This window comes from Hippocampus guttulatus, chromosome 7 (genome assembly GCF_054856545.1).
Source record: "Hippocampus guttulatus isolate MCC_2025c chromosome 7, RoL_Hgut_1.0, whole genome shotgun sequence".
Lineage (NCBI taxonomy): Eukaryota > Metazoa > Chordata > Actinopteri > Syngnathiformes > Syngnathidae > Hippocampus > Hippocampus guttulatus.
In genome coordinates, this window is record NC_141267.1 from 14,308,511 (window position 1) to 14,331,482 (window position 22,972).

General features: G+C 42.8%; 1 protein-coding gene across 1 annotated transcript in view; it reads left to right on the forward strand.

Moving 5' to 3' along the window:
* agbl4 (AGBL carboxypeptidase 4) overlaps window positions 1-22,972 on the forward strand; it is a 266,670-nt gene that overhangs the window by 226,952 nt on the left and 16,746 nt on the right. Inside the window, exons 7-9 of the mRNA XM_086115268.1 lie at window positions 11,544-11,633; window positions 12,650-12,764; window positions 14,518-14,629. Coding sequence (XP_085971394.1) covers window positions 11,544-11,633; window positions 12,650-12,764; window positions 14,518-14,629 — 317 coding nt within the window. The remainder of the gene's footprint in view (window positions 1-11,543; window positions 11,634-12,649; window positions 12,765-14,517; window positions 14,630-22,972) is intronic.

Consider the following 22,972-nt stretch of genomic DNA (forward strand, 5'->3'; position numbering starts at 1 on the left):
CCATCCTCTCCCCCTTGCAGCATCTGTTCTCCTCGGTTTTATTTTATTTTTTTAGCGAGCATAAAAGATTCGCCCCAACCTCCACTTTTGTTCAGCTATTCCAAAAGTCGTTTCATTTGTGGCAGTAAGCTTTGATGTTATCGCAGATGTTTGATGTCAGCTTTATCAGCGAGTTGCATTAACTACTGGTGTTATGCCGCATTTAAATCCTTTCAAGTTTACGTGAAGTGAGACGGCAGGATTGGAAACCGGAGGTGGTAGAATCACCTTTTTGCGGTGAGTTTAATTAAATTGGGTTAGTGATGTTTGACGATTTGTTAGTTCAACTTAAGTGAGAGTTCAAAATCAGCATGGATGGGTATGTTGTGATGCTGCGGATCCAGTTCCACGTCTTTGGACCTAATCTGCTTTGTTAAAATATAAAACTGAGTTTTAGTTTAGTTTTACTACATTTTATCTCAAATATGGGATGCGATCCAGTTACAAGAAAAACAATATGCTTAGAATAGTGATTGTAAGAGCGAGAACCCACTCATTATGTGACATTTCACTGCTTACGTACATGAAGTATTCTACTTTGTGTTGACCAACACAGCACACTGCTCATTTAAAACACATCTGTCCGCTGACATCTGTCCATTTGACATCAGGATTTTCTTCTCCCGAACTAGACACGCCCGCAATATGTGGCTCGGATGTCCTCAATGTTGAGCCCTCAAAACAGGATTTGTCATTGTAAATACTGAACGTTGGAGGTTTACCACAATACTAAGAGTGTGTGTGTGTGTGTGTGTGTGTGTGTGTGTGTGTGTGTGTGTGTGTGTGTGTGTGTGTGTGTGTGTGTGTGTGCTTGTATATATTAAAATATATACTGTATATATATATATATATATATATATATATGAGATGTTAGGTTTTCACGCACGTGAAAATAGAATCAGTTTGTGGACTTTTCTGTTTCAGTGCTTCTTGATTTCATTGTTCATGTTCAAGCTAAAATATAGGTGCGTTCTAATATTGTCGGTGTTATTTTGTTTGTTGTGTCCCAGTGGCCAGTGGACTTGAACGCGGCGTTAAGTGGCTGCTAATGGCACAAACACGGCTGTGGGCTTAAGGTAGCAGAACGCCCATTAGGCCGATATTAACAAGGTAATGGCCTGTTACTAAACTGCGGAATGACATTGTCACTGCCACCACGCTGACACCCCGTAACCGCGTATGTGACCTCCCTGCATGCGGACACACAAACAAACGCACAACGACAGGCAAAGTCCCCAGGCTGACAGTGAGTTCTTGTGTGAATTGTGAGGCGTAAAAAAAGCACGTCGACTGGAAACAGAAGCCAGCATCCTAATAGACATGGCCGGGAGGCGTGACCGCAGTTATTAAAGCCGGCTATGCTTGTTTACCTCCACTTGGATGCGTTGTGCCTTCGAAATTATTTATAGGAGAGAAATAAAGGACTTCGCTTCACTCTGTCCGTTTGTCCGTCGAACCGCTCGCTTCGGCTGATGAGTTTAGTTCCGGATTCTCTACCTTGAAAGTGGTCCTGATTAACTTTGTTGAAGCCACAAAAACACTGTCGCCACTGAACGTGTCATTATTGAGGAACTAAAATCTGATCATTCTTGCAACAGGTAGAGCTGAACTGGATCAATAATAAATAAAAACCTAAAGCAAGGGAGGTGGAGTCAGAAAAACAGATGGGAGAGGGTTAATTGAAGCTGACTTGTGTCGAGTGTTTGAGCGTCCCGAGTTGACACGTGCTCGTGGCCCGTATGCAACATGATGTTGATTCATCCCCCTTTGCACATTGGAATCATTCCTCTGCTTGAAAGGGATAAAAAAAATAATAATAATGCACGTCATCTTTTTGTGTATGATAATGTGTACTTTGTGGTTTGTTGTTCGCTTAGTCACATGGTAGCAAGTGGTTAACGCTTCTGCCTCACAGTTCTAAGGTTCCGGGTTTGAATCTGGGGTCTGGTCTTAGTGTGTTGGAGTTTGCTTGTTCTTGCTGTGCCTTTGTGGATTTTTTTCAGGGATTCAGGCTTCTCCTCCTCCTCCTTCCACGTTCCCAAAATGTGAAAGTTACGTTAATTAAAGACTGTAAATGTGTGACTGGTTGTTTGTCTATTTTATATGTGCCATTTGACCATCTGGCCACCAGTCCAGCGTGTACCTCATCTTTCACTCAAAGTGGGCTCGGATAGGTGACAGCTCAGCCGCAACCCTATTTAGATTTCCGTATTTTCCGGCCTATAAGTCACAGTTTTTTTCATAGTTTGGCTGGGGGTGCGACTTATACTCTGGAGCGATTTATGGGAGAAATTATTAACACATTGTTATATCATTTCACATGCTATTTTCACATTAAACCACAAGAGGCCGCTCTAGACCTGTGTTGATAAAACCACGATGAGTCTTTATAATCCGGAGCGACGTATAATCCGAAAAATACGGTAGTGTGGATTTTGAACAGATTGGGTAACCTCTATCCAAGGTTATGGTTTGTTTGTGTTTTGACCCAGCAGATTGTGTTGAAGTTTGGATTTGAGCGGGCTAAAGATGCTCGCCATTTTTTTGACACTTTTGTTGTGTTCTGTGTTCTGTTGTAAACTCAGCTACATTTACAACAGCTTGCTGTTGTGAATCTCCATTTAATGCAGTTAAACGGTTAGCCTAGCTTGCTAGAGTTTGCGAGCAGCTGAGCCAACAGTGCTCACAAACACAGTCTTGCTGTGGTTCAGCGATAGGGCGACACAGCCGGGGTACATCCCTGGGAAATCATTTCTCCCTCGGCTTTCTTCCTATTTGTAACTTGTCCTTTCAAGCAAGACGGCCCTTAAAGTTCAGTGGCCCATTCTTCAAAAAAGCCTATTACTGGCTGCTTGTGATTCTCTATCATGTGGCGCACAGACCAGCCATCCCTCCTTTTTATGTTTCCCTCCTCCCGTCATCTCTTTCTGAAGCCATGAGAAGAGACGTGCTTGGAGGAAAGGCCTGCGACCGCAGCCTTGAAACCGCCGGCAGCCTCCGCCGCCTTTGTGCAAGCCGTCTGGCAAAAAAAAAAGGGCTCATTGTTTTTGATACTTGACAGGGCGCCGACTTTGACTCTGTTTCAATATATCTCTTGTGTGGCCCTCCGCGTCTGCCAAAACTGGCTCTCGGCATTAGACCTCTTGAGCACGCTACAAGAGGTCTTTGAAGATGACACTAACAACAGTGGTCGAGCGCAGACATTACCTCCATCTTTCCCGAGATATCTCAGTCTTTATGATGTATTGTTTGATAAATGGATCTGATTTGTGCCATTAAGCAATGGGCTGACTCATTAAGACACCATCTAATGGGAATTTAATGAGATCCAATACAAGCGCAATCGAAAACTCTGGCTTTACAAAGATAACGATACATAATGTGTTTATGTGTTTGTTGTTGGGCTTGCGTTGCTTTGCTTTCCACTTCATAGTCTCTGCTTTGCTGTGGAATTCCTTTTTTTTTCACTGCCCCAGTCCAATCAAATGAGTCTCTTTACAGTAGCCAATTGCCACAAACAGACTGTAGATCTTTTGTTCTTTTGGTGATGAGCAGTGTTTTGTTCGCGCTTAACATACCTTTTGAAAATATGGAGTTCAACCTTGACTTCATCATACAATAGCAAGTTTTCCCTTTTCTGTGTTTAGAATGTTTCAAGTTTTTATTTTAATATAAGGAAGATAAAGTTATAAAGCTTCTGTCTTGCCATCTTAACCCAATATCTCAGTCACATGAAGAAAATGGGACATTTTTGTCACATGTGCTAAATAGCTGTTAGCATACTAGCAGCCTTCCTCACCGGTTTTCCTCTGCTCTTTTCATGAATTTTTTGGGGGACAGCCACTTCTTTTATAATGTCAGTGTTGTGTCATATTTTCTCTTCCGTGTGTTCTATGGTCCATTTAATGCCTTGGAAATTCTTTTGTACCCTTCTCTTGACGGATACCTTTGAACAATGAGATCCTTCGATGGTGCGGGAGCTCTCTGTGTACTATTGAGCTACATTTACAACAGCTTGCTGTAAAATGTGACTGCAAATATGTCAAGAAAAGCCAACTAGAATGTGCGAACTTGATATGAAATTAATCAGAGATGCTTGAAATGGTGGCAGGCGTTTGCTGAGTCATATTTAAATGTAATTAGTTACTTCTGAATGAAGCCGCATCCCCAGTTAGGAGGGTGGGCACATATTTGGACCGACATTATTTCACCTTGTTTATCGATACTTCCCCCTTTCCAATTCTGTTGTAGTTTATAGGTCATATTCATGGTCTATTAAAAAAATTGTATGTGTTAGTCTCCGTTTTATTAATATCACGAAACCTTCCGTTTAAACGGGTGTGTCGACTTTTGTATCCAATGTCCCTAGTTTGCTTTCGAACTCCGTAACAATGTCAGTCAATATCAGACAATGCCATTTAATCTCAAATCTCAACTTTAATTCATATATTAAGTGACATTTGAGATATAACCATGCCTCCACCTTTCATTATTAGCATAATTATAAAACCTTTCAGCATAGCATCCTCCTGCCGCTCGGATGCTCCTCTGCCGACATCACCGCATTTTCCTTCACACCCGCCCGTCGTCTGTGACCTCCGCTGTCATTGCAGGCGTCCTTGACGCGCACAAATCTCTCCGTTTCAGAGTGAGCAACCATAAGGGGGCTTGATTGCAGCAAATTGATCCAGAATATCACTCCGAGCTTTTCATCTCACAGCCTCTTCATCTCCACTTAAGAGGCCCGCCATCACTTGTATTTACATGCCGTCTTCTCGAGGGTTCTTTCTCGGATGCAAAAACCTTCCCTCTTCTGTCGGTTTCCTTTAATTCTCACCCTTTCCGCAGTAGTCCGGTCCTCTTTAGCACTCCCTACTTTACACTATGCTGTATGTCTGTCATGGTCATAGTCTGACTTCAACGCTTCTCTGCTTTTGATCATTCCCTGGTGATGCTCACCAGTCCAAGATGGCTGGCAGGGAGGCGAGTGTAGAAAGCGTACCTATAGATGAAGATCTCGTGAGGTACTCTAGTGGACTTTGAGTAACAGCACAGTGAGCTAGTGAGCTAGCAGTTAGTATTCTGCGGTTGGAGTTTTGAATCTCTGTCCCAGCCTTCGAATTGCTCATGTGCTTGAATGTGTTTTCACCAAATATTCCAGCTTCTTCTCTTGTTCCAAAAGCGTGCATGCTAGCTTCATTGAGGACTTGGAATTGTCCATAGACAGGAATATAAAATGTGAATGTTGTTTGTTGTCTATGTGTACGTTGCAATATTGGCCGTGACAGACTGCAGCTCGCCTGTGACCCAAAACAAAACGAGCGCTGTTGAAAATGCACGGACGTATACAAAACTCACAACCGTTTCTGGTCATATAGCAGCGTAGCCTTAGATACTGTCTCGACTGTATATTTAATAGGATATGACGCACTTAGCGGGAGGGGGGGCGGGGTGGGGGGGGGGGGGGTGTTCCCGTCACTCTAAATTGAGGCTAATTTATTGCAACGTAAAAGTGCCGGAGCCGAGAAAGCGGCGAGGCAGAGACGTAGAGGCCTTGCTTTGTGACATGCAGTATAATGTGGCATAAAGCTGTGGCCAGTGTGGCATTGTGTTTTTATTGTATCCACATTCTCCAAGGCACAGTTTCTCTCCTCAAACCATTCCAAAGACTGAAATGGTTGTAGCTTCCATCGCGTTTGATGTAGTCTTGTTTGCATTTCACAGTTTTGTGCCCTTCAAGCCTCCGATTGCTAAACTTGTTTTAAAGCACCAGTAAGGAATTGTTTTTCCTTTCTCCTTGTACACTGACAAAAGGGTGGATGACGTCTTTAAACATGACAACTATTGAGCATTGTGGGGAGTGGCAATGTGTGAATGCCAACACCCGACCAACATCTGCTTTGAAATTGCATCGTAAACCAAATTTCAAGCAGTGTATTTTCCACAATGGGCATCCTGACACCATGTCTAAAAGTGTCTGGTTATGTCGTTTTGCAATTCTGTATAACGGTCTCTCCCAACCTTTATTTAGCCAAAGGGTTTGGCCGGGAGAAATGAAAGTAGAAGCCAGATTTATTTATTTATTGATTTATTTTTGCACATGTGCTTTGCGATGGCATCACCTTTTTAGAGTGCCATGTTGTCGCAGTGTGCAAAAGCCCTACAAGGACCCAATAGGATATATTTCACCCACCCAGGGGAAGTCAAGTCAAAAAAAAATGTTGATGCACCTCCACTAGTCAAAACACGGTATCCTAATTAATATTGCGTTTTTGGAATATGAGTTAAGCAGCATAATCCAGTCGTTTTTATCCATCTCAGGGGGGCGGCCATTTTGCTACGACTGTACTGAAAATGTTATTACGGAGCTTCAGGGCACAGGTAACGACCAATCGCAGCTCCAACCCAGAAAACAGGTGAACGGTGATGGAACATGGATAAAACTCATCTTGAAAGAATTCCTGGCAGGTCTAACATAATTACACAATTAGTTCTCATCAACATGTACGAGCATTCCGTCCCAAATTATTTTCACTCTTGAAATTTATGTTTTAAATGTAGTGAACGCGTACGCTGAAATCTATGCAAAGTTGCCATTTCTGCATGAAGGTCTCGGCGGGTTGACCGCCTCACAAAAGTGATGACCAAAAGCTCCGTTTTAATTACATCACGTCACACCCAATTCCTGACTGTGAACCCGAAAGTTGCATGCATTGCTGCTGCACGCAAAGAGCTGACCAGCATATTCAGAAGTGACCTTGAGTATCTGTTACAGTTATATCGTTTTGTTTTTTTTTTCTCTTCCTTCCACGGCCACTTTGCTGCTCTGCGCCAATTTGCATATTTATCAGAGCTGATCGTACTTTGACATGCTTTCATATTCTTTTTTTTTTCTTGCCGCTCAAGATGGAGCAGTAATGTTCCGTAGAGTGCTGCACGGGACAATGGCGGGTGAAAATGATGCTGAATGGGGCATAATTTCGGTTTCTTTTCCTTTCACTCACTCAGTCATTGTCACAGCTTCCCCTCCCTTCCGTAAACCTTCACTTCCCTTTCTCAATTTTTAACTCTTCATGCTGGGTTTTTTTCTGTTTTTTATGTACACCTTGACAGTCATGCACACCCAATTCACACAGCACACAGTAAAAATGGTTCAAAAACAAGCTCAATGTGCACTGTTGCCATTGTTTTGCTGGTAAATTAAAATCTGAACATGACTTGTGTCGACTCAAACAAATGGTCTCCTTTCATCATAACAAAGCACTTGTGCAATTTCATCAGTTCCACGGCGCGCACAGCAGGGGAAGGAATTAATTTACACCACCACTGACAAACTTGTTTAACTAATCCATTAATCAACTGCAAATTATTCCGCAACTACCATCAACTTATCATTACTGTCGTTTATCAAGGCAAAATGTGTGTCAGATTCTAAATCTCACGGTTCAAACTTGCACATTTCCCTCTTCTTCAACAGGATTAGAATTTGTGTGTACCGCGGATGAACACGCTTAACTTTTTTAAAACGTCATCATTAAACAAATAAAGGAGAAAAAAAGGAAAGTGTTTCATTGACAACAAGCTCCATTTATTAACCGTAGAGTTTATGAAATTATTCACACGCTAGACTAAAGTGATTTTGGTGATTTAGTGATTGAGATATAATGAAAAATAGATTTTATATGTATACGCTGCCCAACACTTTTTATTCTAATCAACTATACATTCGATTGCTGTGTATTGAAAGATTAATATGGATAAAAATGTGCCAAAACATGAAAATTGCAATTGAAAAGAAAATGTCGGTGTCGTATTCATTTAAAAGACAATTTTAAAAAAACTTTGGCTTGGGTATGAATCAGTTAGGTCTTATCTGTATATTGATAAAAATGTTAACCATACTGGGAACCCCTGTCGACTGATCTTGAGTGCCACCTACTGGTCCAGTCATACTTCTGCAATACTTGTGTTAAAATTGACCTTCACTTTACTTGTTCCCAAGCCTAAAACATCACATGTATGCATTTTATTCCATCTGCTACTTGCTTTTTGCCGGTCACCTCTGTGTGCTGAGTTGCCTATGGATGAGTGTGACTTCTTTTAGTGCTGCAATGCTTGGTTGGTGCCGAGCCGCAGACAGAGCAATGCACAGAGATGAGCACAAAACCCCCCCAAAAAAACGACATGGGGAGCATAAGCCAGAACCCAGAGGAGACCTTGCGGTGCACACACACACACACACGCAGTGGATCTATTGTAAGTCCCACTTGCTTGCTGCAAGAGATTGTGTTGATGCAATAGCAAGGGCACACTATCCAGCGTGATGAGGGTGGTTATCTCTGGTCCAAAATTTTGGGTGAGGGGCACAATATTTCAAGAGAGGACAACATGTACATTTTTTTTCTTATGCGTTTATTTCTTGCGAGAAATTGACATGCAGGGAACTATATAGGTCCAGTGGTTAGGGCGTCGACCTTACAGCACAGAGGTACAGGGTTCGATTCCGGCTATGGCCTCCCTGTGTGGAGTTTGCATGTTCTCCCCGGGCCTGTGTGGGTTTTCTCCGGGTGTGAGTGTGAGCGCAGATGGTTGTTCGTCTCCGTGTGCCCTGCGATTGGCTGGCAAGGGTGTCCCCCACCTAATGCCCGAAGATGGTGAATCGGACTCAGGGGTTCGATGATAATTTTAGTTTGCTTAATCGTCAACGTGTGATTGTTGTGATAGTACGTTGTGTATGTTTTCGAATATGTACAACATGGAATCACATGCATCATAGAATGTGATGGGACTCAGTGTTCTATCTGCATGATTTGTAAGGCCAAGTTGAGCAACTCAAAAATGAAGGAACACTTCTTGAATCATATTTCAAATTTTCCCGAATGAAGGGTTCGGTGAAAGGGTTGGCTATGTCTAAATACTGGTTGCTTAGGGGCTGGTAAACGCCCCACACCCCACCAACACCACGCAACTAAACTTTCTGTATTCTCCGTTTTATGATGGGTAACAAAGCATTTTTTTTTTTTGCAACAGCGCATTCCCACTGGTGTTCCTGCATCAGAGGTTTGTTTGGTAAGCTCAGGTCGAGGCCCGCGTATAAAATTTCAATGCGATGGAATTTCATAGATGCCGCGTTCCCAACCACAGCTCGGAGCTGCGAGCGCTCACATTTACGGCAAAAGAGCCTGCCCCACTCCATCGCGGCTCCTGAATGGCAAAGCCATTTGTCTCTGTGAAGGGCAAAGGGGGGGGGGGGGGGGGGGAGAGTCCAATAAAATCTGAGAGAAACTACTTACAGTAAATGGGGCAACATTTTTGGGAGGCTGGGTGGGGTGTTTACAACCTCGCTCAGACATACACACACACACACTCACTGCTCTGATGTTAAATTGCAATTAAGAAGAAGGACAAGTGCTTAGCCTTTAGCTAATTAGCATTTTCTCCACTCAGCAGAAAGAGGCAGGAGAATCAATATGATATTAAGTTTGTGTGTAGCAATGAGGCCCACATCCACTGGCATCAATTAGCAATAGATTAGAGGAGAAATACTGGTGAGAAAATAGAAACAACTCGGTGCTTTTCGACTTGTATTTATTTTTGCGCTTTGTTTTCTTAGAAAAAGACACTCACTCTGACACTCACTGAAATACTGAAAAATTAAAAAATATTCACATGGAAAAAAAATCAAAGGTCTAACCCACGAATTACTGCATCATATGGATTTTCTTTTACTTGATTTCATCAGAACTTTTTTTTTCATGATCATCCTTACATTTCTTTAATGTGCTGCATGAGATTAATCACACTTGTTCCACCGCTTTATTATTCAAACACTAAAAAAAAACAGGCAATTAATCAACCGGAAATTATTCTGCAACTACCATTAAGTTGTCATTCATGTCGTTTATCAAGTTACCAAAAAAAAAAAATGGCAGATGATAATTCCCGCTGTTCCAAATGTGCATGTTTCTTCCTATTCACCCTGATAAGAATATACATTGCGAATGAATACATTTACATTAACTCAAGCAAATGTATGTATTCCCATTTCAGCCAAAATGTTTCATCTTCCAGTTATTGGAGCCCGTGCAAGAAAAAAAAAAAATCTGCATTCATCATTCCTATGATAATAATCAAAAGTGCATGGATTAAAAAAAAAAGTTCCAAATAAGTTATATTACAAATAACTACTTTATAATATTATTCCAACAAACTTGTGAAACCAACCTTAACATTGACCTAGTTGCAACTATCGTCAAGTAATCATGAATGTCGTTTGTCCGTGCTGTATCCGGAGCTCATCTTAAATACTTGGTCACGAACACGATTGAATTTTTACACTTTTCTGTTCAACCTGAGTCATTATATGCATACGATTGATCCAGTAAATCCCCTCCATCGCGAGTTCCGTTTTGCAATCCTCCTGAAGAGATTAGAAGGAAATTCTTGAATGTCTCAATCCTGAGATGGGTCTATAATTTGATAAGAAGAAGGCATCAAGCATTCACTTCTTTTAGAAGGGCTTGGACGGCAACTGCTTTCAGGGGTTCATGTTTTCCCCCTGCGCGTGTGGGTTTTCTCCGGGTACTCCGGTTTCCTCCCACATTCCAAAAACATGCACGGCAGGCTGATTGAACACTCTAAAAGGTGTGAGTGTGAGCGCGGATGGTTGCTCGCCCATGTGTGCCCTGCGATTGGCTGGCAACCGGTTCGGGGTGTCCCCCGCCTACTGCCCGAAGACACCTGGCATATGCTCCAACATGCCCCGTGCCCTTTGTGAGGATAAGCGGATCAGAAAATAGATGGATCGATGGATGAAGTCAGCAATTCATTCTTTCCTGTAACTCAGCTACCACACAGTTGCACAATAGTTTTGAAAAAGTCAAAATGCTCTTGAACCAAAACAGCAGGTTGATGTTTTTTTTCATCTGCCGAATCAATTCCACTAAATCTGAATTTGATGCTGTATATTGTGACGTCATACATTTGTTAGTTTGGATATTGGGATTTGTTGACTGGAAATACAGGGATCGGCCTGCTGTGATACTGTTTCTGCAACAATTTTGTGTTATCCGTTGCTCTTCTTGCTCTCTCTCTCTCTCTCTCTCTCGTTCTCTCTCAATATATTGCATGCTTTAGAGGTTGTATTAATTTCAAGACCATTTTCAAAGCTTTTTTTAAATGAGTGCCATGGCTGCTGTAAAGAGGTGCCAAGTATTTAAATGGGGTATTTCTATCTCGTAGATATCATTTATTGACCACTTCTTATTATCAAACCGCGCGATCCTTTTGTTGAATTGTCTCTGCCCCAGATTGATGTTTGAATCAAGTGTATCTGGCCCAGAAAAGACGAGTCAGGTTAGCTTGACCCGGAGTCTTGCACACTGCTACACTACGTCTGTCTGAGTCGAATTCTATTATAGAATAATAATAGCAATGTTGACGCCAAGGTTTCAAGATGGTAGGTGACTCGCATGCCTGTGCTTTTCTGTCTTTCTGGGCCGTAGACCAGCTGAGTGGAGGAAGAGAGAAGAAGCTGGTGTTCCTCACAGCTCGCGTTCACCCTGGAGAGTCTCCTGCCTCGTTTGTCTGTCAAGGTAAGCTCCTGCTCTCATTCGGGGAGTGATTGAAATGCTGTGGCACTGGTCTCGCGGGTGTTTGACAAAGCCAAGAATTTCATCAGCCAAATGTGCAAGTAAGAAACGCACGGCAGTAAATGGTATTGTAAATATTGTTTCTTTGGCATCAGAGTGTAACGATATGACCGCAAAGAAGTATTAAGGCTGCACTGAAGAGGAAGAAAATGCTAATACATCAACATTGTGGCCCTTACTTGTTTGTGTCTGAATCAGTCACTCTGGATGTCGTCCACTTAAGTAAATGCCTCCTTTTATCATTAAGGTAGTGAATGTAAGTTCATAGACGCTATCGCTCACAAATGGATGTTGAAGATCCCATTTAAACTTGGCTGCCAACCAAAACAGCAGAGGTTTATCTACCAAGGGATTCTGCTATGTAATTCTAATCATTTTAAATATTTGTTGGAAATTGTTTTCCTTTTTGGGGGGGGGGGGGGTTGATCGATAGATAGATAGATAGATAGATCTTTCATACTGTAAGTGACACTTTCAGAAAGTAAAGCGCTAAGTATCTGTGTTTGTATACGTTAGTGCTGCATATCATGTCAGCACCTCATGGCCAAGTGATGTTGTTTTGACTCTTGAGCTTGCTGTGCTCGCAACTAATAAAAGTGCTGGAAACATTTTGCACCTTTGGGAAATTCTCTCCTTGAAAGACAATTTCTGCTGGATTTTTTTTTTATGACTCTTCCTCCCAGCTGTTCTGATCCGACTCAGGTGATGGGGCAGGTTCCACTCTTGACTCGTGAGCCTCCCATACAGTTGTATTTTCTTCACCATCTGCTCCGTGCCATTTGTATCGATTTAGACTCCCATTGCTGCCGAATTCTGACTGGCGCCCCCTCGATGTCCTTCACTCCTCTTTTGTTTCTTAAAAACGTAATTAACTGGGCCTGTCTTTAGCTTTCAATTGAAGTCAATTTCACTTTGCATGTGCGTGCATGTGTGTGTGTGTGTGTCTGTGTGTCTGATAGGTTTGATTGACTTCCTGGTGAGCCAGCACCCTGTAGCTCAACTCCTCAGAGATTATGTGATCTTCAAAATCGTCCCCATGCTGAATCCCGATGGAGTGTATCTGGGCAACTACAGGTACCCACACACCCGAACACAGCGTCATGACTATGCAAAAGCAAAAAAATAAAAATAAAAACCACAAACATATGAATCCCCAATTTCAATGCGACGGTAAATTAAATACAGCTCACATCTTCCACCGTTTTATTTCCCACGACTTGAGCTAATATCCTCTTAACTCCACCTTCAGGGAGCCTAATGAATTCATAGAACTCACAGCAGTGCATTTGTTCAAATCGTATGTGGCCGTGGGGCTATTCTCTTTGCCCATCCGCGGTCTCCTCCCCTTTGTCTTTTTAACACTATTGCTGCAGCTCTGTAGGCATCCGTCTGCCGTCTATTCGCTCGTCTTTCCCTTCTTCATAATTGCCTTTTACTTAATGTGCTCAGCCGCAGGAATATTAATGCATGCCGAGATAGGCATCAAAATGTTCCCCCCGTGTGCGTCGGTGAGTGACATCTAGTGGCCGGATGCTCAAACTGCTTCCAAAAACATTTGCAGGCTGCAGTGACACGCCGCCATTTGCCGTGATTGGTGAGGGCCGGTGTACTTCTTCTTTTCTTTTTTTTTGTTCCTGCCTTGTGAGCTCACTTCTAAAAGAAAGCGGTGATAAGCATATTGACAGAAGATGATGAATGATTGGCCGCACCACACCAATCACACATCGCGGACCCCTCACAAACACGCCGTCGACTCTCCCAACGCCACCTCGGCTGATCGTAGCGCGGAGTAGATGGCGATGGATGCATGCAGAGCAAAAGAATCAATGGCAGTTAACCTGGAATGAGTATTTTGTTCACGGCCGGCTGCTCGACTCATTTGGCTGTGCAGTATCAGTAACTCCCGTGTGGCGAACAGCTTCCGTAAATGTCAGAGATACAGAGGAGATACAAGATGACAACAAACAAGGGCAGCTCAGAGAGCACCTATAAATATACCTCATCATTGCGAGCTGTTGCTAACGCTTAGGACGGCGTTTCTCAGACTTTAGTGAGACAAGGCTCACAAAAATAAAAAATAAAAATCTTAACCAGAGACGAATGTGAACTTTTCGACATAATTGCTGTCTTTTTGCACTGATTTCGAATTTGCACTCCGTTTTTTTTCTCTAGCACATCAGATTTGTTGATATGTATTATTGTAATATATTCAGGTTCAGTTCAGCAGCAGATGGGTTTTTTTCCTGAAATGTTGTAGCTGTAAATTACAACACATAATACAAACCGTGTTGTGCGAGCTTTGTAGTGATCAAACTTAAAAATAAAAAATGAAAATATTTGGGAAAACAACTGATGTGCAAGGAAACAAAAGACATTTTTGAAATCAGTATCAAAAAAAGACACTATGGGACACAAGGCAATCTCTGATTAAAATTTGCCGTTGACCAGAGAACGGACATTCAGCTTTTGGGTGAAATTTGAAAATAAGTCATGAACCGAAATGAATGCACTGTCACCTTTACAGATGTACTTCATTTGACCTTTTTTAAATCTTTTTGAAAGCACATTTCCAGCTGTTCAGTGTTTTGCTAGTTGTTTTTTAAATATATACATATACAGTATATATACAGTATATATAATATATATATATATATATATATATTTTTTTTTTTGCTGTTCTCAAACAACACAAGACGTGTTAGATCCAACCCTGGACATTTCCTTGTTCAGTAAGAATCGGTGTGGGCAACCGTCCTTTACATTACGCTGTTCACATTTTGAGAGGAAAGATTTATTTACTTTTATTCCCCCCCACCCCGCGCCCCAGGTCTTCACTGATGGGCTTTGATCTCAATCGCCACTGGCAAGACCCCTCTCCGTGGGCACAGCCCACACTTTATGCTGTCAAACAACTCATTGTGCAGATGAGCCAAGACCCGGTGAGTATATTCATACACACACACACACACATGAGGGAGAGAGAATATGCACAGTCAATATTTTTGACTTGTAGAAATCCACTCAGAACACGCCTGCGACTGCCACTCTTGGGATTCACTGTTTGAGAATCACTGATAAAAGTCCTGCGCCAAATTGTAATCACCAGCGTGAAGAAGTAAATACAGTATATGCGATTTCCCCCACAGCTCGAGCCGAAAAATGTTTGAATTTGACCTTGGAGTGGGTCCATCCCCGCGTACATTCCATCGTGGTCGTAGCTTAGCCTGATGAGCCAAGGACTGTGCGCTGTCTCCCTGCTTGGTTCAGCATGTTTCCCCCAATCTTGTTTGTGCTTGTGTGCTGCGGGGAGCAGGATAGGCTCGTCAGCACCTCCGGAATGTCAGCGTGGCTCTCCTGACCATTCAGAACGTTTTACTCAAGCAAGTTTCTTTGCTTTCACTTGCTACTTTCCCCCCCTCCGATTATAGCGAGGCTGTCAAAGGGAAACGACGCAGGCCAGTTTTTTTGTTCACCTCTTTGTTTTTTATGGTAATTATAAGCAGAGCAGCAGGTTGGTGGGATTACTGAAGGTCAGTAAATGTCCTGGGAATACTCTAGCCTTTTGTACACTCGCCTAAGCCAGATAAGAGAGGCAGCGGTCAGGGGCGGGACGAGGGGCACGGCAGAGATGGGGTGAGGTGCGGGGCTGGCATCGTGCAGATTAACCTTTTTCCCCCCCAGCGCTTGCCACTCTGATCGATAAACTCTGTCATGACAGCGGGATCCACTCGCTGCTGTCATTCACAGACGGCTGGCGGAACATAACCGCGTGCGCACACCAGGGTTGAGAGGGATACGGTGAACAAAACTGATGGGATACCGCAAACTAAAATTGAAAAGACATTTTCGATAATGATATCAAAAACAAAACCAACAAACAAAAAAATTAACTGCTTTTTCAAAAAAGAAAACGTCCTTCCTATGCAACAAGAGACCAACAGAGACCAATAAGCATCCACGTTCACACCTCGGGACAATTTAGAGTGTTCAAACAGCCTGTCATGCATGTTTTTGGAATGTGGGAGAAAACCCACGCAGGCACAGGGAGAACATGCAAACTCCACACAAGAAGGCCGGAGGCGGGATCAAACCCACGACCTCTGCATTGTGAGGTCGACGCGCTAACCGCTCGCCCACCGGACCGCCCCTAATATATAAATACAGTATATCTATTTTTTGTGATGGTCCACTTGAGTCGGTTTTGTCCGCATTGTTCTTCATGCGGCGGGTGTAAGACTACATTTGCCAGGTGGGATCGCTGTAATTTTTTCTGCCTTTTTTTTTTTTATCACCATCTATATTGTCAGTCGACCATTTTTAAACTGACCCCTCTCCAATTGACACTTTTGATACCTCGCTGCCATCTTCTCTCCCTTTCTGTGGCTTATCACCTCCACAGCCTCCTCCAAGCCCTCCTGATAATTGCCTTCAGTCTTACAGAGTTAATTTGGACATTCGGTTTAAGGCAGTCTCTTCACGTCCGTCCGTCTGTTTGTCTGTCTTGCCGCAGCTGGTTAATCCCATTAGTTCCGCTCCTCGTGTGGGGCTCCGTCGCGCCAGTGGCAATGCCAGCCGCGCTGCCAGGAGGCCTCCGTACCGCTGCCCTCCACTCATGCTCATCTCACACAGCAGGCACAAGGTTCCACCGGGGCCGGGGGCTCCATTAACGGGAGATCAGCAGCAGTTATGGCAGCGCGGTCGGCCCGAGATAACAATGGCCCTCCCTCACTGGCATCTAAATCAGTTTGATTGTTTGTCAAGTGAAGACGATGGGAATAGGAGGGTGGCGGAATGGGGGAGAAAAGGTCCAATTTCCAGGTAATTTGTCACGCTATAACCAAGAATTACAACACAAACAAGACAGCCGAAACAAAAAGCAGCAGACAGTCAGAGGATTGATCTGCAGTGTTATGTGTCCCTATACTCAGATCTTAGAGCGCAGCTCAACAGGATGTCGCCGCACTCTCCACATGCAAGCATCCACAAATGACGAGCCAAATAAATAAAGAAAGCACTTACTGCGAGAAAATAACGGATGGTCCTGCAATTCCTGCCAGAAGGCAACAGGTGGTGTTTGACAAACTGAATTCTTGAGTCAGCCAGGAGACGAAAAAAAAAATTCCTGTGACATCCTCTGAAAGTAGCATTCTGGGATTTTTTTTTCTTTCTTTCTTTTTCGATGACACATTCGCCAATGTGTTGGTAAGATTTTGTTATGGCTGATGAAACCGAGCTTGAACGTTTTGACCTTAGTTATAAAAGTTATATTTGGCTCTAGGGTGGCCCAGTGGGCGAGTGGTTAGCGCGTCCACCTCACAGCGCAGATGTCGTGGGTTCGATCCCGGCTCTGACCTTCCTGTGTGGACTTTGCATGTTCTCCCCGTGCCCGCGTGGGTTTTCTCCGGGTACTCCGGTTTCCTCCCACATTCCAAAAACATGCATGGCAGGCTGTTTGAACACTCTAAATTGCCCCTCGTGTGAGTGTGAGCGTGGATGCTTGTTGGTCTCTGCTCTGCGATTGGCTGGCAACTGGTTCAGGGTGTCGCCTGCCTACTGCCCGAAGACGGCTGGGATAGGCTCCAGCACCCCCCGCGATCCTTGTGAGGATAAAGCAGATCGGAAAATGGATGGAAGGAAGGATGTTTGGCTCTAAAATAACATCACTGTCACCATCATGCTCCTGACTAAAGAAATACGACACTTGGTGTAAAAGCATGTTTGTGGCAGCCTCGTGCTTTGAGGCTGTTTTAATCTGGCAGTCACTTGGGCCTGAGTCAAGGTGGGAATTATGTAACATAACTAGTTCATTGTGTGATTGTTGACAACCTCGAAACCACATATTTCAGGACACAACGTCGGACCCCCTACATGGAAAGTAAATGGAAATTGGCCATTAATACCTGCAGTGCGAAGGCATCAGTTGTGCATGATCATAATGAAACTCCTTTGAATGATATCATCTCGTTCAAAGCCTGTGAAACCCACCGGTATTTATTTGGAATACTTGTAAACATCCCAGTCATACCTCTCGTCGGCTTCCATCTGAAGGCAAAGCTGTTTGATGAAATTCCATCATTTACCATCTGCGGCTGAGCGTTGGTCAGCGGCAAAAAGTGTCTGAACGAATCAGTGATGCAAAGAGCCATAATCTGTTCCCCAGCTTGCGTGTTGTTTTGTTTTGAAAGAGAGAAATGGAGAGGGAGAAAAGGGAGAAGGGGGAGAGAAAAAAAAAAACAAACGCGTCCGGAGAAACAAATGGACCCATCTCTTTGGTAAAGCATCGCTTTTCCAGCTCATTTATCAAATGCAGAAGAAGAATTCTGTTTGATTGGCTGATTACCAAAAGCATTCATCACTGCCTGACGCTTCCCCACCAATTTGACAGTGCCATTTTGGATAATTTGTTAAAGATGACACGGAGGTCGTCGTTGCGCTGACCTTTTTAATATTAGAAAATTAATTTTCTCCCCAAAACAAATACATTTGGTGCTGTCAAGGCGCGGTGATGAATTTTGCACCTTGAAATCCCTCCAAACGCTGACCTTCCTACCTACTGCGCATTTTCTCTTCTTGGTTCTCCACTTTTCTTTGTTGAACACTTCTATTTGCATTATACGTCAAGCTGAAGACCTCCGTGTGATGATTGTGTTTGTTTATCCCCCCCGTGCGTTAAAATGTCCTCTGGTGTCTGCCAAACATTTCTTAAGCCGTTTTGGAGAGCCAACCCCCCCTCCTTGCTTCAATCCTTTCATCATACCTCTTTAGTTTTACCTCTGCTGGAAGCCAAATTGTCTCCTCCTCATAGATAGACTTCTGATGTATCTTACATTTTTGTGGGCTGCTAAAGTAATGATATGAGGAGAATATTCTGTTTGCGTGTGTGTGTTTTTAAGATTTGCCAACTGAATACCCTTAAACAATTTCCACCAAGCATTTCCAAAAATGTGCCCTGATTAAATTAATGTCAAGACTCAGACAGTGTGACATTATTTTTCCACTATAAGGATCCATTCCCCACATGCAATCAGTGAATACTTGTAATGCTAACTAAAGGAAAAACAATGAAACAATAAAATACCATCTACATTTTAAATGTATTTGTTACTATTCTTATCAGGATGTTCGATCTCACTTTTTTTCCAGACTGATACCAGTGCAATTACTCAACTCTTGAGTAGTCACCGATACCAAGTACCGATACCATTTGTACTTTTGATACATAAAATTTGACCCCAAAAAAAGGACAGATTATTTTAAAGAAAGACCTGTCCTGTATTGTTACGTTCCGGAACAATCCGGATCAGCGTGAATCCCACAAACGTAGACGAGGATAAGAGCATATGACAAAAATATGTTTCGTAACAAAAGCAACGCAGGACCAACAAAATGCAACGCTGGTAACAAAGAACCAGGAAAATGCGGAACAACCCAAAAGCGCTTGCAAAAGGCAAGGAACGAGAAAACGTATCTTGCTTGTCAGCTCTAAGGACAAGAGAATCCAAAAACACAAGAATACAAAACTGAGACCACACCGTAATGAAAAATGACTTACAAGAGAAACACAATGAGTTACGTGGTAAAAGTATGAGGCAAAAATCGAAAACGTCTAGAAAATTGAAGCAATTGGCAACAGAGTCGTGAGCAAGGTTTAATAATCCGACAGCCAACTGTCAGTGTGGCAGAGGTTTTAAAGGCAGCTTTTACCAGGCATGATTACAGACAGTTGTGGCTCATGAGGGAAAGCCCTCATATGCCCCCTACTGGACACAAACAGAAACAGGATCATGACATATATGAACCCAGCATAGCAATTTTCTTTAAAAGGGCATGAAATTAATAGCTTTTTTTTATTCATATTTATTGGGCCGGGTATCGGCCCAATACCGATACCTCGTTTCGGTATTCCGCCATCCCTTACTCTGATCTTCCCTCTCCTCCCTGTACACAAACGTGAAGGCTCATGAGGCGCCGAAGCGATCGGCACCCATTCAGCCTGATTACATGTCACCTCTCCGTTCATGAATGGATAAATGCCATCATCAATATGAGAGGAGGATTCACACTGACACGGAAGGAAGGGGGTGGGGGGGTGATGGAAACAGACGGAAGAGAAAGGTTTTGTATCATTTACTCTCGCCCCTGAAGCGGGTCGCGCCATCTGCTGTGTTCTGTCACTGTGACATCGTTAGAGGGTCAGTGACCATGTGGCCCGCTCTTCGCCATTTGCTCCTCGAACCCATGAGGTGCTCTGTGGAATATTACATAGATGCTAAGGTGATGGAGTCATACCATCTCTTCTTTTTTTGTGTGTATTTGTTGTTCTTTATCAAAGTTGGAAGCAAACTTTAAAGTACCTGCTAAAGTACTGTATACAGGATGTTCTGGGGAAAAAAATCTGTTGGCAAAATGCTCTTTAATAACGTAGACAAACAGACATTTCAAAAAGAGGTATAAAAAATTTAGTAGTTTAAGATTTAGTTCGTTTAAGCTCTTTGTTGTGTGTGAATAATGAAATTCCATCCACCCATCCATCCATTATCTGTACCGCAATTCCCTAGAAACGAAAAGACAATCTGTGGGTTGCACCAACCGGAAATGAAAAAAAAATCATTGTCAGGCGGCACAGGTATCGAACATTTGTGAAGCTTTGTGAAGTCTACATCCATGTTGTTGGCATTTTGAGATACATATATATACTGTATATATACAGTATATATTTTTTTCTTTTCTTTTTTAAATGACAAATTATGTTCATGTTTCAAAGGACGTCACTCTCTGTTGTCATCACATATTTTGTATCTCATAGAAAATGAAGCCTACTTAACTATTATCTGACAACCAAAGCGACAGAAATTACAGTACCTCTACTTCCGAAATTAATTGGTTCTGGAAGAAATTTCTTCACTAGAAAATTTTGTAAGTCAAGATGCGTTTTCCATGTAAATGCCCTAATCTGTTCCAAGCCCCCCCCCCCCCAAAAAAAAAAATTCAGACATAAATGATTATGATAATTTCTAAAGCATAAAAATGCATCAAAATATGTAACAAATATATGTTACAATTAGATTAGTGCACAATAAATGAGAGTTGTGCATAATGTAAAAAACTAAGAATTGAGTAAAGAAAAGAAATTATGGTCATTTAACTTTTAACTTCGTCCTCATCATTACAAGAACGTTTTGCTTTTGTCGGCTTTTAACAATCCTTCGAAAATGTCCAAGGCAGACATCAGCATAGTGAGCGATCACCGGACTGGTAAACACTTTTTCGGAGTGATTCACATTTCCGTAAAACTATCAGAACGCCTCGTGGCCCGAGGGACGAATGACGAGGACGCTACACGTGTCTCTGTATCGCCCTCGTAAGTTGCTTCTTCTTTTCTTCTTGGAAAATGTTAACATAATTTGTATCATTTTTAAACACAGCTATACTGATAACGTGCTAACCGCCTTATATGGACAATCCAGCGTGTACGCTGCCTTTCGCCCAAATTCACCCGGGATAGTCCCAGGGCCGCAAGCGCTGCAGGGAATGGACGGATGGATTGCACAGCTCACTCCAAAAGCCAGCTTTGGCCATCACACTTGTCAAACCTCCCGTAGGCAATGCCGTCCATATTTAAATGTTAATATAAAAGCTTACACGGCGAATGAGATTAACTTTGGTTCTTTTCCCTCCGAACAAGCGGAACTTTCCCTTCGCCTCCAAAAGGTAGGCTGCTGATGCAAAAGGGCTTTATTCCCGAGTTTGTAATCCTGCTTCAATCAGCTCTTTTTCCCCCCTCCCCGTGTAGGGATAAGATGGGCATTTATGGCTGTCACCGCACACCGCACCCTGCTCTAATTAACATTCAGCAGATAAGCACTTGTAAGACAAAATTCATTCGTTTGACCTTCTTGGATTTACACTAAACTGTTTACGGCCACCGCAAGTTCATCACAAGTGGAGTGTTTTCTTTTCCCTGGAGTTTTTTTAGCGCTGAGATTTTGTTTGTCTTCTCTTGGAGAGCGTTCATTTGGACCGCTCGCTCCCTCGCCGGTCCTCTTGCTCACCCGCTCAAATTGTCTTTTGACTTTCATTCAGTAGTGTCTGTTTCTTAATTGCCCCTAATTGCTTAATTACAATTTCAAATGAACAATTCTGTAGGTCAGAGGGGTAGCTAATTGAAGCATCAATCACGATAGGCGGCCTGCAGAACTGTCTCTGTTTGATTGACAGTGCATTAGCCCTAGCATTGTCGTCAGCTTGGACGTGACTTTGTTGTGGGCTGTTATTTACGTGACCAAGGTGTCATAACTGTCCTTCATGGGATGTTGTGAAGGAGAATTCAATCTGGGAACAAACCTGCTCTGAATTAATTGGAATTTGTCCCCCCCAAAAAAAGAAAAAACATTTAAACACAACATCTACTCTTTTTTTTCTTGTACGTTTTTGTCCAGAGGGGCCTTGCATGCGCTGCTTTCACTGTTGGCAAGATATATATTTGCTCTTCAGTGGCCCGGAACCATCATTTTGTCACTCCACGCCATAGCATAGACAACGACCTAAATACACACTTGATATTCATGCCTGAGGAAATTCTTTTCCTGATGGCTCCTGCACACTGATGGTTTAGGGTCAAAGAACGCTAGCGATAGTGAAGACATGACGTCAAAAGCCCAAGGCTGTCAACGGGAGGGTTGAACTTCCAAGTAAAAGTGGGAGAAACAGAAGTCCAGGGTGTTAGCATAACATACCACCAGCGGCGTCAAAGTCAGGGGAGACGACAGCCGAGCACACATGTCCAGTACATGGACCATCGCTGCTTCAAATATTTGCCCATCAAATTCCTGTGTGACATATCTGTGAGCTTTGTGTAAAGCGTGGTCTTTGAGAGCCACGCCCGGATGTGTTTGCACATATATGTGAATGTTTAGCTGGCTAATGATCAATAAATTGAACTGTTAAGCAATCAATCAATAAAGCCCATCTAGGCAGTGTATCAAGGTCTTTGTCGCGTTTGGACCGGAGAAACAAACCTACTGCACGGGTTAGCTTAGCTAGCTAGTACAATAGAACACAGAGGGATGTAAAACTTTACCAAAGGTGGGGTGGGAAGTACATTTGGTTCTGCCACTGGCCAGTGTATGCCAAGGGAACCTGTATGTTCAAGTAAGTTATTTTAAACTAAAAAGGAAAACCTTTCCAATTATTAATGAAGGCTGCATTAGTGCATTTATGTACACTCCCGATTTCAAAAATGTGAATATGACTTTGGGCAAGAGGCGGAGTACATCCTGGAC